Source organism: Sorghum bicolor, chromosome 9 (genome assembly GCF_000003195.3).
Source record: "Sorghum bicolor cultivar BTx623 chromosome 9, Sorghum_bicolor_NCBIv3, whole genome shotgun sequence".
NCBI classification, from domain to species: domain Eukaryota; kingdom Viridiplantae; phylum Streptophyta; class Magnoliopsida; order Poales; family Poaceae; genus Sorghum; species Sorghum bicolor.
This window is the reverse complement of record NC_012878.2, coordinates 3995812-4010349: the sequence shown is the minus strand read 5'-3', so window position 1 is coordinate 4010349 and position 14538 is coordinate 3995812. Positions and strand designations below refer to the sequence as shown.

At 41.2% G+C, this 14538-nt stretch overlaps 2 protein-coding genes across 2 annotated transcripts; both read left to right on the top strand.

Moving 5' to 3' along the window:
* Positions 3991–6571, top strand: LOC110430516. The gene is made up of 4 exons (XM_021448251.1): positions 3991–4347; positions 4759–4903; positions 6311–6390; positions 6481–6571. The coding sequence occupies exons 1-4, from the start codon at positions 4088–4090 to the stop codon at positions 6542–6544; spliced, it is 549 nt and encodes a 182-aa protein (XP_021303926.1). The 5' UTR covers positions 3991–4087; the 3' UTR covers positions 6545–6571.
* Positions 8342–13763, top strand: LOC8069485 (pentatricopeptide repeat-containing protein At4g35850, mitochondrial). The gene is made up of 13 exons (XM_002440540.2): positions 8342–8493; positions 8588–8732; positions 9451–9613; positions 9699–9764; positions 9889–9986; positions 10554–10671; positions 10752–10964; positions 11157–11242; positions 12086–12176; positions 12509–12574; positions 12665–12742; positions 12884–12985; positions 13236–13763. Exons 1-13 carry the CDS (start codon positions 8460–8462, stop codon positions 13332–13334), a joined length of 1359 nt encoding a protein of 452 aa, XP_002440585.1. The 5' UTR covers positions 8342–8459; the 3' UTR covers positions 13335–13763.

Genomic DNA, 14538 nt, shown 5'->3' with positions numbered 1-14538 from the left:
TGTCGCCACGCCGCACGGGAGGATTCTCTCGCCGTTCGCATTGGTCCAGAGCCGACTACGCTATGGGAGGACCTCGCTTCGTTTGTGGGGCTGGCGCTAGACGGGTTCATTCTCCCTCAGGTGGCCATGAACGCATTCTCCGGTGGTAAAGTGAGAGCTGTCTCGCCGTGGTTCTACGTCGGCGGCACAGTGATCCCAGGGGCAAAAGAGTCATGACATGGCCAAATACATGTATTTAAAGACTTAAAACATGGTTAATAGTATTAAAATGTCATTAGAGCTTACAAACAATGTTTAGAGTCCTATTTGGGAGAAACAAATGTTTGGAGTCCTATTTGAGAGAAGCCACAACGATTGGAGTCCTATAATAGTCATTTTCTCGTCACCTGCCGATAGTTTTTGCTTAACATTCCCGCTCACATGGTAAGGAGCGCGCGCAGGCTATTTCTATCGCGTAGAACTCACCCTCCCACTTCGTATGCAATAGTTTTTAACGAATTAAAAAAGATATAATGATCAGATCAAACATTTAAATTAAATTTCAATTACACCATCAAATTTCTTGCAATAAAAATATTTCAAAACAAGATCCCACATGGATATATTTAAATAAAAAAATTTAACGAACATTTGACTTATGAAGATAGGATATTTTTTTATTATTGAGCAGAGATAATGTTCTAGGTTAAAAGAACAATGTTACGTCTTTGTAAGAAGAATGTTCTCAATTTAGAAGAACAATATTCTTGTGTTTAGGTTCATGCAATTGGTATTATAATATACATAAAAGAATAAAAATAATGATGATAAAATAATGAATATTTAAATAGTAAATAAATAAATACATAGCATAATAAAAATTAATAAAATCTAGAGCAAAACATAAGGGAAAAAATAAAAACATGCTATAGAGAAAAAATTAAAAGAACATCACATGGAAACTTTTCATACATCCTAAAATATATTTGAATATCACATGTATTCTAAGTGAACATTACAAAATACATTGTAGAACATCACTAGATACATCATAGAACATCGCACATATACTACGTGAACAACACTAAATACATATTAGAACATCACTAAATATATCTTAGAAAATTACATATATATTACGTGAACAACACTAAATACATTATAGAATATCACTAAATACATCTTAGAACATCGCATATATTATATGAACAACATTAAATGCATCGAAGAACATCACATGTTTGCTAAGTAAACATCACATATAAACCTTATGAACAACACAAAAATAATATGTATACTTCATAAACATGACCGAACACAGTATAAAACATTAAATTTATACTATGTGAATATATATATATATATATTAAATAAAAGTAAAAAAATAAAATTATTTAAGCAATTAATTATAGTAAAGCAAGATTAAAGAAAAATACACATAAAACATGATTAACAAATGATAAATATATAGAATAAATAAAATAACCAAAATAACTATAGAAAAAATAAAATTAAAAAGAATAAATAAATAAAATTAAGTATGAAAAACATAGAAAACTAAAAAGATAAGAAACAATAAATAGAAACAAGGAAAGAGCAATCAAAAGAAATAAAAAAAAGAAAATTTAAAAATTAATAAGAAAGAGTAAGAAAGGAAAAGGAAATAAAATAAAAATTAAAACATAGGAAACTAAATATAAAAAGGAAGAATAAATAGAAGCAAGGAAATAAACAATAAAAATAAAAAATAAAACAAAAGAAAGGGAAAAATAAGCGAATAAATATAATTAACAATAGAAAAGAAACATGTACATGAGAAAATAATGATAAAAAGAATATATAGATAGAAAATGGAAATAAGGTCCTGTTTAGATTGAAGATGAAAATTTTTTGGGTGTCACATCGAATGTGTCGGAAGGATGTCGGGAGGGGTTTTTAGAAACTAATAAAAAACAAATTACATAGCTCATCGGGAAACTACAAGACAAATCTATTAAGCATAATTAATCTACCATTAGCAATGTGAGTTACTATAGCACTTAAGGCTAATCATGGAGTAACTAGGCTTAAATGATTCATCTCACGTTTTTCAATCAAACTGTGTAATTAGTTTATCTTTTTATGTACATTTAATGTTCCATGCATGTGTCCAAAGATTCGATGGGATGAAAAAAAAATTTAGGTGGAAAACTAAACAGGGCCTAAGGATGAAAACGACGAAACTAAGAAAAGAAAAGGAAAGAGTGAAAATAAAAAAAAAGCAACGAAAGAGAATAAAAGAAAAAATATAAAAGAAAAAAGAAAAGAATGAAAACATAATTGGAAAATAGAAAATGAAACACTCCGTACCGTTTCCTATCCCTACGGGGCTACGGCACATTTTGCTCCTAATGGCTTGGCGTGCACGGGGCTCCGTTCGGCGTGCTCGGGCTCGAAGATTTGCAGAGAATCATCGCCAGGGAAATCGGATCAGTGTGGGAATATAATCATCCCATGGGAACCCATCGACGCGCTTTTCCAGAACTAATTTCGAACTAAAAGATTTCCAGCCCCATTGGCCTAGCACCCACCAGAATTCGCGCTGAAGCTAGCGCTTGGAGACCTCACAATCACAAGAGCTCCGTGCCACCGCGCAGGAGCTCATGGCGAAGCTTCCTTCGATACAACAGGAGACAACGTCTATAGCGGATGATGAATGTGTCCTCTGATTTTTAGGATGTGGTTGTCCCTGAATCTTCCAAACCAAACACCACCTAAGGCTCTGTTTGGAACAAAGGAATAAAAAACAGAGGATAAGAAAAAAACATAGGAATAGGAAAGACATGTAATGAGAAAACAGAGGAATTTTATAGAGTAGGTGTTTGGAACACAGGAATGCTAAGAGCAAAGGAAATTGTAAGAGTAACTAAAACCATAGTTTGTTTATACTAATGGTCACTATTTTCGTTTGCAGGCTTAGTATAATATAATTATTATATAAGCATAATATGGACGGATGGACATGGACCTGCCTACCGGGCACCAACCACGTACAGACATATACTACTACTTGGGTGCGCCGTCGACACCGTCGAGCTGCTCCGTCTCTACTGGTTTCTCCTCGACCTGTTCAACTTGCTCACCCATGCTGCCGCGCGGAGCGCGCGTCGTCATCCCTCGCGCCGGTGGCCCTGGCCCCGCCCTCATGTCACACGTCTCGTCCCTCCCATGTCTGCTTTGCTTCGCTAGCTTATTACTCCATTGCTTGCCTTCGAAATAAGCTGGTGTCTCGGGCTTCCACCAGAAACTTTGGATCGGAGTGGATGTAATTTTTCCTGTGTTTTGTGAAGGAGAGGAAGCCTTTCCAGAGGAATGGAAAGAGTCATTCCTTTGTTCCAAACGCTACATGACGTCAGCACAATACAAGAATTGCATTCCTGTAAAATTCCTTTGGAAAACCTCTAATCCAAACAGGCCCTAAAATGTCCCACCCCTCGCATCCCTCACTTGCCAAATGGATCACAGCGACAGAGGCGATCTTGTGATCAGCTGAGCCAATCAAACCCTAAGAAGCATGATCATGGCGCTGACCATGCATGTAGGACACGGTGGAAGAGGTGTCAAGATCTAGGTCCTCACGAGCACGTGGTGATCGATGACCTGTTGGGGCCACCTAACAAGAAACTGAGCCGTCATCGCAATGAGGCAAGAGGAAAGCTGCCCTTGACACTACTAGAATCCAAAATTAGCTTAAGCGCTGAGAATTTCTTTGAGTGGCCAAATAGAACCACCAAGGAAATATATATTTCTTGAGGGTTGAAGTAACGGTAATGCTTTGACTCAGACGTTTGGCCGTTTTTCGAACGTGATGCCTGCTCACTCGGCTTCTTGCCGCTAGCGTCTGTCCGCATGCGGCTTTTCTCATCCACTCATCTTAAAATATCCACCGCATGGCTCTCCTTACCCACTCCGCTCCTAGTGCTTGCTCCCTTATCCACTTATATTCTCTCTCACACGCATAGAAATCCACCACAGCCTTCCACCACCCAACTGGAAAAACCCCAACTCACCGCGGTGCCTTCCTCCATCTTCCTCCTCAGCTAGAGCTCGAGCACGCAACAGAGGGCATATGTGGAGACGACGTTCTCTACCCATCTCAAGCCCCATGTGTGTCCTCCACCCTGGTGCGTCGTCCTCCACCTCGACGGTGGCCATGGTGGCCTTCCCGTGGTGGATCCATGGAGCACTGGCCTTCCCATGGTGGATCCATGGAGCACGACACAGATCCAACAACGTGGTGGTCTCCTCCACCCATCAGGCAATGGGCCCATCCCCCATCCCATCGATGGAGGCGGCTCGATCTACACCCTCGACGGCGCCCCAACCCATGTGCCTCCCCTCTTTTCTTTATCTCATAGCTACAATGGATTTTGTGGTGTTGCAATCGTCTATCTGAGATGTTTCAACAATAGTTCTTTGGTTGTTGCAATAATATGTTTCTTAGTGTTTCAACTTCTTCATCATAATGTTACAGTCTTTTCTTTTTGAGATGTTGCAGTATGTTTCAGTTGCTTCAATCATATGCTGCAGTAGTTGTTTCATGTTGTTGCAGTAGTTTGTTCGATGTTGTTGCAATAATATATTCATGGTGTTTCAACCGGTTCAACCTGTTGAAGTACTTTGTTTGGTGTTATTGCATAACATGTTTATGGTGTTTCAACTTATTTATTGCTGCAGTTTGTTCGGTGTTGTTGCAATAACATGTGTATGTTGTTTCGGTCGTTTATCCTGTTGTTGCAGCACCAAGCGGGGGAGGGGGCTGGGGACGGGCTATGGGAGTGAGCTGGCGGTAGGTGAAGGTGCTGGGGGCCAACGAGGTTGGGGGCGGGCGGATCCCGTGCGTGTGGAGAGCGGAGACAATTCCTTTCTTCTCGTGCGGGGGCAGGTGGAGTCGGGTTCCCATATCTACTTTTTTTTTCTTTCTCCTTGCGGGACAGGTGGAGGCGTGATTTATACAAACGCTTGGCGTCCGAACGTTAGCGTCCAGATTAGACGTCCGAGCGCTAGGAGTACCGTTGAAGTAAAGCACCAAGGAATAAGGATGTTCCCCTGGCGGGTTCTAAGCAACTTAAGTATAGTTGTAAACAGTCAAGGAAATTAGTGTTATTCTGGACCGTAAACAAAAATACCTATATTCCTTGGCTGTTATTCTAAACCGTCAAGTAAATTATCATTTCCTTGAGGGTTATTGATTATTCTTAGAGGTTGGCACCTAATGAAATACTTGTAAGTACTTGAGCCTGCAGGCTCTGACACCGCGGGCGGCATGCTACTCTGACCTCACAAGGATCGAGGGAATAGCAATCACCTTGGTCCAGTCAGACCTCGTCCCAACCACATTGCAGAGAAAAGACAACACCGCCCATCTTGGTGATGGACACAACATCACTGCCATATCGCAGGGAAAAGACAACACCGTCCACTGTGGTATTGGACAGTACGACAAACCACCGCCCATATGTAGGGTCAATGAGACTGTTGTAAGTTACCATCCACCAAAGAATGGGAACCACGACGGAAGTCATAACTCAGAGGTCAGTAAAGCCAGCAAGGGCCACGACCTCGATGCAAAAGAGTTATGGACAAAGCCTTCCTAGGCTAGTCAGACGATCGCCAGTATAAGGGCGCCTACCAACTCCACGACAACACCCCACGAGGCTAGAAGACAATGACGGAGACCATGAAGTTTCGGGCTGATGGCGAACCAACTACGTGCCAACACTACTGGAGATGGCGGCTTTTCATAGTGTCCCAAGCACTCGGTGAAAGCCTAAAGGCACTCGACAACTTTGTCGAGTGTCACACTTGGCAAAGAGCAGTAGGTAAAAAACTTATCGACAAAGAGCTCTTTATCAAGTGTCTTTTTTCGAGCACTCGGTAAAGACTTTGCCTAGTGCCGAACCGACACTCGGCAAGAAAAAAGTGGCCGTGACAGCTCTTGGACGGTAACGGTTGTTTTGCCGAGTGCCGTAGCTGAGGCACTCGACAAATGTCACAATTTGCCATGTGTCGGTACTAGTTTGCCTAGTGTCTTGGTCATGACACTCGACAAAGAGTCTCTTTGCCAAATGTTTTTATTTGCCGAGTGTGGCACTAGACAAACTAAATCTTTGCCGAGTGTCCGATAAAACATACTCGGTAACCGATCAGACACTCACAATGCGACCATGCCCAACACTGTAGGCCACGCCATATGTACTACGGCCACGACATCGTTTGACTGATAAACCATGACAGAAAATACTATTGGCTGATTTATTGTGAGATAAAAACACTGCTGAATGGCTGGCAGATTCAGCTGATAAGCTCAAGCGAACAAGAAACGCTGGTTTTTGTTGACAGCACAACACTGATTCAAGTATGGATGAACAGGTACACCTCATATATATTTATATATCATATAAACGCCACCGCTTTTTTTTTATTTCTTATGATAAAATAATAGGATTCATGGTCATTTAGATATAGCGGATATGCGGAACTTTGGGGCAGCGGCAATTACTCCAGCAGTCCTCCATCGTTATAAAACAACTTTTGTGTGAACAGCAGTAGCAGTAACCCCAACTACAGACTTCATTGTTGCATGGGCACATATGAACAACATTCCGAGCTGCATGCACATAAGGGCATTCACTTAAACAATTTGTTAATGTAAACCTAATTTTTACAGTACTTTTAAAGATCGATTCTCTATTTCTCGAATTGGATATCATGGAAATAATTTGTATTTAATAAAAAAACAATAAGTAACTTCATCCGAATGCGTGCCTCGACGCGTGATGTCCACTTACAGTGTGTTGGAATCATGAAACATCCCAGGATCACCATCAAGAGTATGACCGCCTTGCTTCCATCCATTGTAATTTTCACCATACAAGGATCGGAGTTTCTCTAGATCAGAGATTCTATATGTTTGGCCACCAAATGTTTGCTGCAAGGTTCATATGTACTGTAAAAGCCAATACGACTTAAGTAAGAAGTGATGAAAGCAAGGCTAGTGATAACTATCTTCCCAAGTTAAGTACAGATTGGAGTATAAATCAATGTCTGGTAGCAGAAATGGTCCACTTTCTAGTAGCAACTAATTACTACTTCCAAGCTTGTGGTAACCAGAACAACCCTATGTTCCCGTAGACCATTTTGATGACAATATATTTTTACTCCGGTTACGACATCCAGCGTATTTAAGAAATTAGGGCCAGTTTGGTTTGAGGTGACTAAACTTTAGTCACCTGGTTTAGTCATTTTTTAGTCCCTAAAATTGCCAAACATGAGACTAAAAGGTGACTAAAGTAGTTTAATCTCAAGGGGTGACTGGACCTGTTTAATTAGCTGAAATGAGCTATGTTGGATCGAAACACCTCAGCTACTAGTTCAACTAAAATCTCAAGGTGAACTATTTAGCTAATAAAAAAATGATCCGGCACAATTTACCTAAGTACCACTACTTCTTGTTCTAAATTGTAAATCGTATTGGTTTTTCTAGATACAATACTTTTGCTATATATCTAGAGTTATAGACATAGTGTGTATCACAAAAGTTATTACTTATCTAGGAAAGCTAAAATATCTTATCATTTTGAACAAATAGAGTAGTAACTATCAGCGAATAGCTCCTCTAGCAAACACCTATTAGCTGGTTTTCTTTCAACTGGCAGCTAACATTTAGCTTTGTCGATCAAATAGTGCCTAAATCTAGATGATATAATAAGGATAGGGCCGCCCTCTGGATTCAGGAGGCAAGCACACCGTGCACGGTTGATTTATATTTGGGGAAAAGAAGACAAGAGGAGTCATTGTTTAGTCCATAAGTGGCAGAATTCGAGTATAGTTTAGATACATAATTCAAACGTATAGTTTAGTTAAACGCCTCAAAACATATGGCGAAAAAAGAATAGAGTAATTGTACTTTTTTACTTAAAAAATGGGCAAGGGTAAGATAGCTGCTGATACGTAAACCCTACATATATGAGCACCTTTGATGGATTAAATTGGCAGATGTTGAGATTCACGAAGTCACCATAGACGCCTTGCTATCGACAAAGACATCACCTACCATTAAAAAGCGTAGCACTATTAAATTTTAAAATAAAAATAAAATACAAATATCCATATCAAATCGAACACTTAAATCCGGGTAGATAAGTTGCACCACTTAGAACCAACCAGCTGATCTACAGAGGAACGGAGCCCAGAGTTTGTCTGTTGCAATCGGTATCACACGAGTCACAAGACTTCAAAATTCCCGTGAAAAAAACTTTATTAGTAGTGGGCTTAATTGGGCCATGATAATCTTTATTAGTAGTGGCTTCGGCCCATCTCAGTCTCAACCGTCTTGGCCACGATCCAACGGCGGCGGACGCCTTAAACCCTTCTCCTTCCTTTGGTCCGCCTCCTCCCCCGCCCCACCCCGCAGTCGCAGTGCCGCACCATCGTCGCCCATGGCTCTCCTCAAGAACTCCCTCGTGCTCCAGGGTCTCTCTCTCTCTCTCTCTCGTACTTCCTCCCCCCCTCACATTTCCTTCTCGGATCTCTCCGCCAGGCTGACCTCCGGGTATTTGCGGCGCAGGGCGGTTGCGCCATGCGGCGGCGGCGGCGTTGTTCACGGCGCGGCGCGGCGCGGCGACGGCGACGGAAGAGTACGCGCGCCGGAACTACGCCGATAACACCTCCGAGTACAACACGGTCATCGGCTCGCTCGTCGCCCAGCGCAGGCAAGAGAATGTTGTTCATCGGTTTGCTGCGTCCCGCGTTGCGCGCTAGCTGTTCGACGCATTGCCAAGCGGGGGGACGTTTTCGTCGATATGCCTTAGTTTGGTTTCGGTTGCTTCGCTCATGCTGTGCTGTGCGTGCTAGCATGTGTTTGCTCATTCGATTGTTCGCCTGCACTTTGGTAGTATTATGCAGCTCTAGGCCAGTTTACCCTTTTGTGCATGGGAATTCCCAATGCTGACTCGGGTAGTCTTTTTGTTCGGTGTGTCAGTGATCCTGGCCACCTGAGCTAGACTGCCATGAATACCCCTACCCCCCTGAAAAAGAAGGGATTGCCTCGGTTACTCCCAAATGGCTTAAAGCATTGTATGCATTGTATGCATTGTCAAATTGTGAGAACATAGGGGCCTACCTGTTAGCTTCTCATATTTCTTTCTTGGTTACGCACAGATGTCCATGCCTGTTTCAACAGCCTCCTTTATTCTCTATATATGCTGAGGGGAAAATATGTGGTTATGCGGTTGTTTTCTTAAAGTTATGTTTTATATTACTTTTAGCAAATTACTTCATGTCCTATTGTACTGTCATTTTTCTTCATGCCTGTGCTTATCTTGACTTGAATTTCTGTTTGAGTAGAGCGACAGCTCCAGTTTCAGAAACCTCTATTTTCTAACCATGTATACTTTGCAAGTCTGACAGTTACATTCTCATTGTTTTTAGGCCCTACCTTCTGCGTGATGCTTATGACGACATGATGCTTGATGGCGTGAAGCCTGAGCGGGATACATTCCACACACTCATAGTCGGTACCATGAAAGGCAGCCGGCTACAAGATGCACTCTACTTCCGTGATCAGATGAAAGAAATGGGTTTGCAGCCTGATGTTAGACCACTGACTTATTTGAATTGGCTCCAGTTATTTTTTACCTTCGAGAGACTATCAGTCTGATGTTCTTAGTGTTTTCCAGGTTAACCTTTACAACTTCTTGATCTCCACTTGTGGAAAATGCAAGAACTCAGATGCAGCAATCATGGTTGGTTTTTCTGTGTACCTAAATGCTAGCTGTGTTGTATCATTGTGGTACCGTTTTCATGCTTGAACAGGTTTCGTTTGTTCTTTATGCTCACTGATGCTCCTGTCCTTTACCTGTAACGAAGCTTTTAGAAGAAATGAAGGCACATGGTGTTAAGTTGAAAGGAGAAACCTACATTTGTCTACTGAATGCACTTGCATCAACAGGGCAGACTGATCAAGTGTAAGGCACACTTCTTGACAGTATTTATATGCTCCAACAGATATAAGAATGCACAGTTGAAATTGAAATATTACATCACTTGTTGCCTGCCACTGCCATTTATGGTGGTTGGCCACTTTTAGCACAATGACTTGACGTTTACCAAACACAAACTAGCAAAAAAGATTAGCGACATTTTGTGAGTTGTACTTGTTCGCTGTGCATTTTGTTTGTTAGAGGTTCATCCACACAACTAACAGTTAGCTATCATTTGAGAATACAAGATATGTAGGACTGATCTCATGGATTTGAAGGCCTAGAGTAATCCAACTTTCTGGTAATTTCTTGCCGATAACATCAGAGTTGGAGTCTTTAGTGTCTAGGGTATGGTTGCCAGGTAGGACTGTCAGATGTACTATTTGTGAACACATTAGCAGTTTTACACATGGAGTTTTGCTCTAGAGATTACATTGCGACTTATTAGAGTTTTTCAAGAAATAGTTTACTCTCAGCTGTCAACACCTTCCGGTTTACCTATTTACTTGCTCACATGAAAAACTCTTATATAACGAGAATTTGTTTTGATAGGTATGCCATAGTTAGTGATATGAGTGCTGCTGGTCTTGGATTAAACAAGTTTTGTTATGCTGGACTGATAACTGCTTTCAAGAACAAGACACCAACCACTGAGGAAACTATGGCAAAGGTATGGTGCACATTTGTAAGACCGCAAGGATGTACTTAACCAAATCTTAATGTTCTATAACTTACTTCTCTTTCAAGCAGATTCTTGACTTTGTCGGGCAGTCGAAAGGTTGGCAATATGTTGAAAGAGCAGCAAAGGACAGTGCTGAGAATATAATGATGAATGTGTCAGAGGAAGAGCTATACAACCTCCCAACAGCAGAATATGTAAATAGACGAGGAGGATTTGTCTTTAAACAGCATACAGTTTATCATGTTGCTATCCATGCTTGTGCAGAACTGCGTAGTAAAGAGGTGATCTTTTGCTTGTGCATTAGTGCATTACCATTTTCCATCATATATTTTGGTTGCTGCACATTGGCCGTGCACAATCAACATAACCCTAACTTTGTAATTGTTTCTACCACTAGTATACTTTTTTTTTAAATCACCAAAAGGTGGTGAGTTTAGCTTATTCTGAAATTTCTTTACTTCAAAATTTTGCAGACACTTGAAGCACTTCTGGAAATGTTCAATAAGGATAATAGAGATGGATCTACTTATGATGCCTACATGGTGATGCAAGCTATGAGGTAATATGTAATGTTGATATTTTGCTATTTTCTTGAAGCGCTGAAAATTAAGGTCTGATAGTTTGTGTATTTATCATTATTAACTTTGTTGAGATATACATGAACTCATTTTATAAGCATGCCACAATGAGATTCATTATTCTAAATTTATAATAATGACAGAATCATTGTATTTATAGAGATGAGTGGGCATCATACATGGCCATGTGGCCCGCGGCCTGATGGCCCGGCCCATAGCTCGGTGATTTGGCTCGGCCCGAACACGATACGGCATGGTGGCCACTAGGCCCGGGCCGGCCCGGCTTGAGGGACCAGGCTGTGCCTGGGCCGTCACCTAGGCACGCGACACGACCCGGGCACGACCCGTTCCAGCGGTCGGCATGGTAGCGGCCCGGGTGAACATGAACCGTTCGTGTAGTTATGACTTGTATATATGTGTTGTTAATTGTTATATTGGTGAAAATAATAAATAATTGATGAAAATGGTGAAATGAAAATGAGCTGTTGTCGGTTTGATGGGCCGTGGGCTGGCACGACACGGCGTGCTTGACGGGCTGACACGGTACGAAAACCGGCCCGCGGGCTGTGCCTTGAGGTGAAGGCCAGGCACGAAGCCCGTAGAGGCATGGCCTGCTAGGCATGACGGCCCGTAGCGGCCCGCCGATCTGCGGCATGGCACGGCATGGCCCATTGGACATCTCTAGTGGGCATAGCTTAAGTGACTATTTTCTTGGCATTTTGTATTCTGATTCTATAATCCCTGTGTCTATCCTTTTTTGTCTTATCATGCTTTCTCCATTTTATTCTAGTTATTATTGATTTGATGTCCTCCAATTGAAAAAGGTGTTACCTACGGTGTGGTGATTTTGATTCTGCTGTTAAGATGTTTGAAGAGTATTTAAGCTCGAGATCCCCACCCGTGGAGTTGTATGCGGTGAGTCACACCTAATTGACAACAAATATGCCCATCAAGGAATTGGCAGAGCTTAGCCGGACTTGTCTACTGCCAAATACTGTGAAAAAAAATTAAGTTAGATAGTAGATTAAAAGTACCATTAACAAACAAGAACAAATTCTGCTAGCCAAAATGAAACCAGATGCATAAAACCTTGGGATTGTTAAAGATGACATTCCTCATTGAATGGTAAAATGACTTTTCTATGGTCATAATAAAATAACCACCTTCTATCAAGTCAAAATCAGTCCTTATTTTGCATCATGTGCTGCTGCATATGTTTGCCTGAAGTCTTCATCTATGAATTGCAGACACTTGCTGAGGGAGCTATGATTGGGTACACTCCGAGAGGAATGCAACTTGCTCAAGAAACTATAGTAACTTTCTGTTCTTTGCGGTTTCAGTTTTGCTGTATAGTTTTGACTGGCTTCAAAATTTTGAAATTTTACGTCAACAATATTTTTCAGGAGAAAATGGTTTCAAGAAATTTCTTCTTGAATGCCAGGCTGGGATCTGATCTCCTACTTGCAGCTGCCGGTGAAACAGTAATCAACACAAACTCCTTCCCTTTGACTACAATGAATGCATGAATTGTTTTTCGATACATGCTTAGCATTTTGAAATGAACATAAATTGCTTCACTGAGATGGTTGAATGACTGAAGTTAAATTGACCAATTTATCTAGACTGGTGGATATACAACTGCAAATTATGTCTGGGATCTCCTGCAAAGCCGTAATGTCACTCCATATCTTACTGCTGTTGAGGCATACCACAAAGGTTTGATGGTAAGCTTCAGTGTTTCGAACTTGTGACTTAGTACATTTTCTTCACCTTGAAGGCATCTATGAATAATTGAATGCTTCTTAACTAGAGAGAGTTAACTATATTGGTCCTTGATGTACATATTCTTCATATGTGTCTCAGGACTGTTTGTACTTTGAAATCATTTGTCTGCAGTCACTTGTTAGCAATTTAAGCTCTCTGGATGTTTGTGATTTGTATTCTGCTCATGCTCTCTTGTTTATTCAAATTCAGGCGCGAGAGATTCCTTCTGATGATCCACGGCTTCTCAATGTTTCCCGCGTTTTGGACAACTTGCAGCTCCGATTTGGACCAAGAAGAAACACTCAGTAACATAAGAACAGTGCTGTTGTCCCTGATACGATGCAATCAGTAATTTGTCTTTGTTAGGCTTCTGTATGCAAAGACATGTTTACAGACCAGAAAACCAAGGAAGTTCATTAGGATGACGTAAAGCAGAACCATCAGGCATCTGAGGGGCATGGCAGGTGTGGAATTCAAGGACTCAAGGGTTTTCTCGAGAATTTTTCACCTCCCAAGCCTGAAGATCTGAGCCCTGAGTTTTTATTTGAAATTTTAATGTGCCCATGTTTCCTACGATTGTTGGACAATCATTTATCGGAGCTTTTCATGTCATCTAGACAGCGAGAGTCTAGTTGTGCGCGAGTCAAGCTGCAGGCCGCAGGCCGTTCGTTTTGACGCTAAAACTGTTTGAACTTCTATCTATTATAGTAATAATATGAGTAACTTTTTTTTTCTCGAGCTTGGATGCTATTTTTCTCAAGAAAAACGTGATGTTCTTACTGTTCAGGTCAGCTGTTGACCGAGCGAATCATTCAGCAAACCACTCGACCGACAAGAGCTGGATGCTTTAGAGGCTTAGAGCTGGATCATTCAGCAAATCACTCGACCGACATGTGCTGTCTGCCTATCTGAGTCCGAGCTGGATGCTTTAGAGGCTTAGAGCTGGCCTTGTTTAGTTCTCAAAATATTTTGCAAAGTTTTTCACATTCTTCATCACATCGAATCTTGCGGCACATGCATATGAAACACTAAATATAGATAAAAGAAATAACTAATTACATAGTTACCTGTAATTTGCGAGACAAATCTTTTGAGCCTAATTAGTCCATGATTGGACAATATTTATCGCATACAAACGAAAGTGTTACTATTCTGCAAATTTTTTTTGGAAGTAAACAAGACCTAAATGTACCGTAGGAATTCCACACGAAATTGTTCTTCGCGCATGAAATAGAAATTAGGCGATAGTTTTGACCGGGTTGCGCCTGCATCACCATTCACCAGCCAAAATATAAGTCCTATTTGGATTTCAACAACATATAGAATCAACTAATCCAACAACATAGAAGATCAACTAAAATAGTGTCAGTTTAGATCGGGCAACATTTTACTTTGCCTTGCCAGCAAGAGCAAGCCTAGCCTTGCCACCTTGAGTGAGCTTGATTAGCCCTCCTATTAATAAGAAATTTTCTTGCCAGCACAAATCAAGATAAATTTGTCTCACCTGCCACAC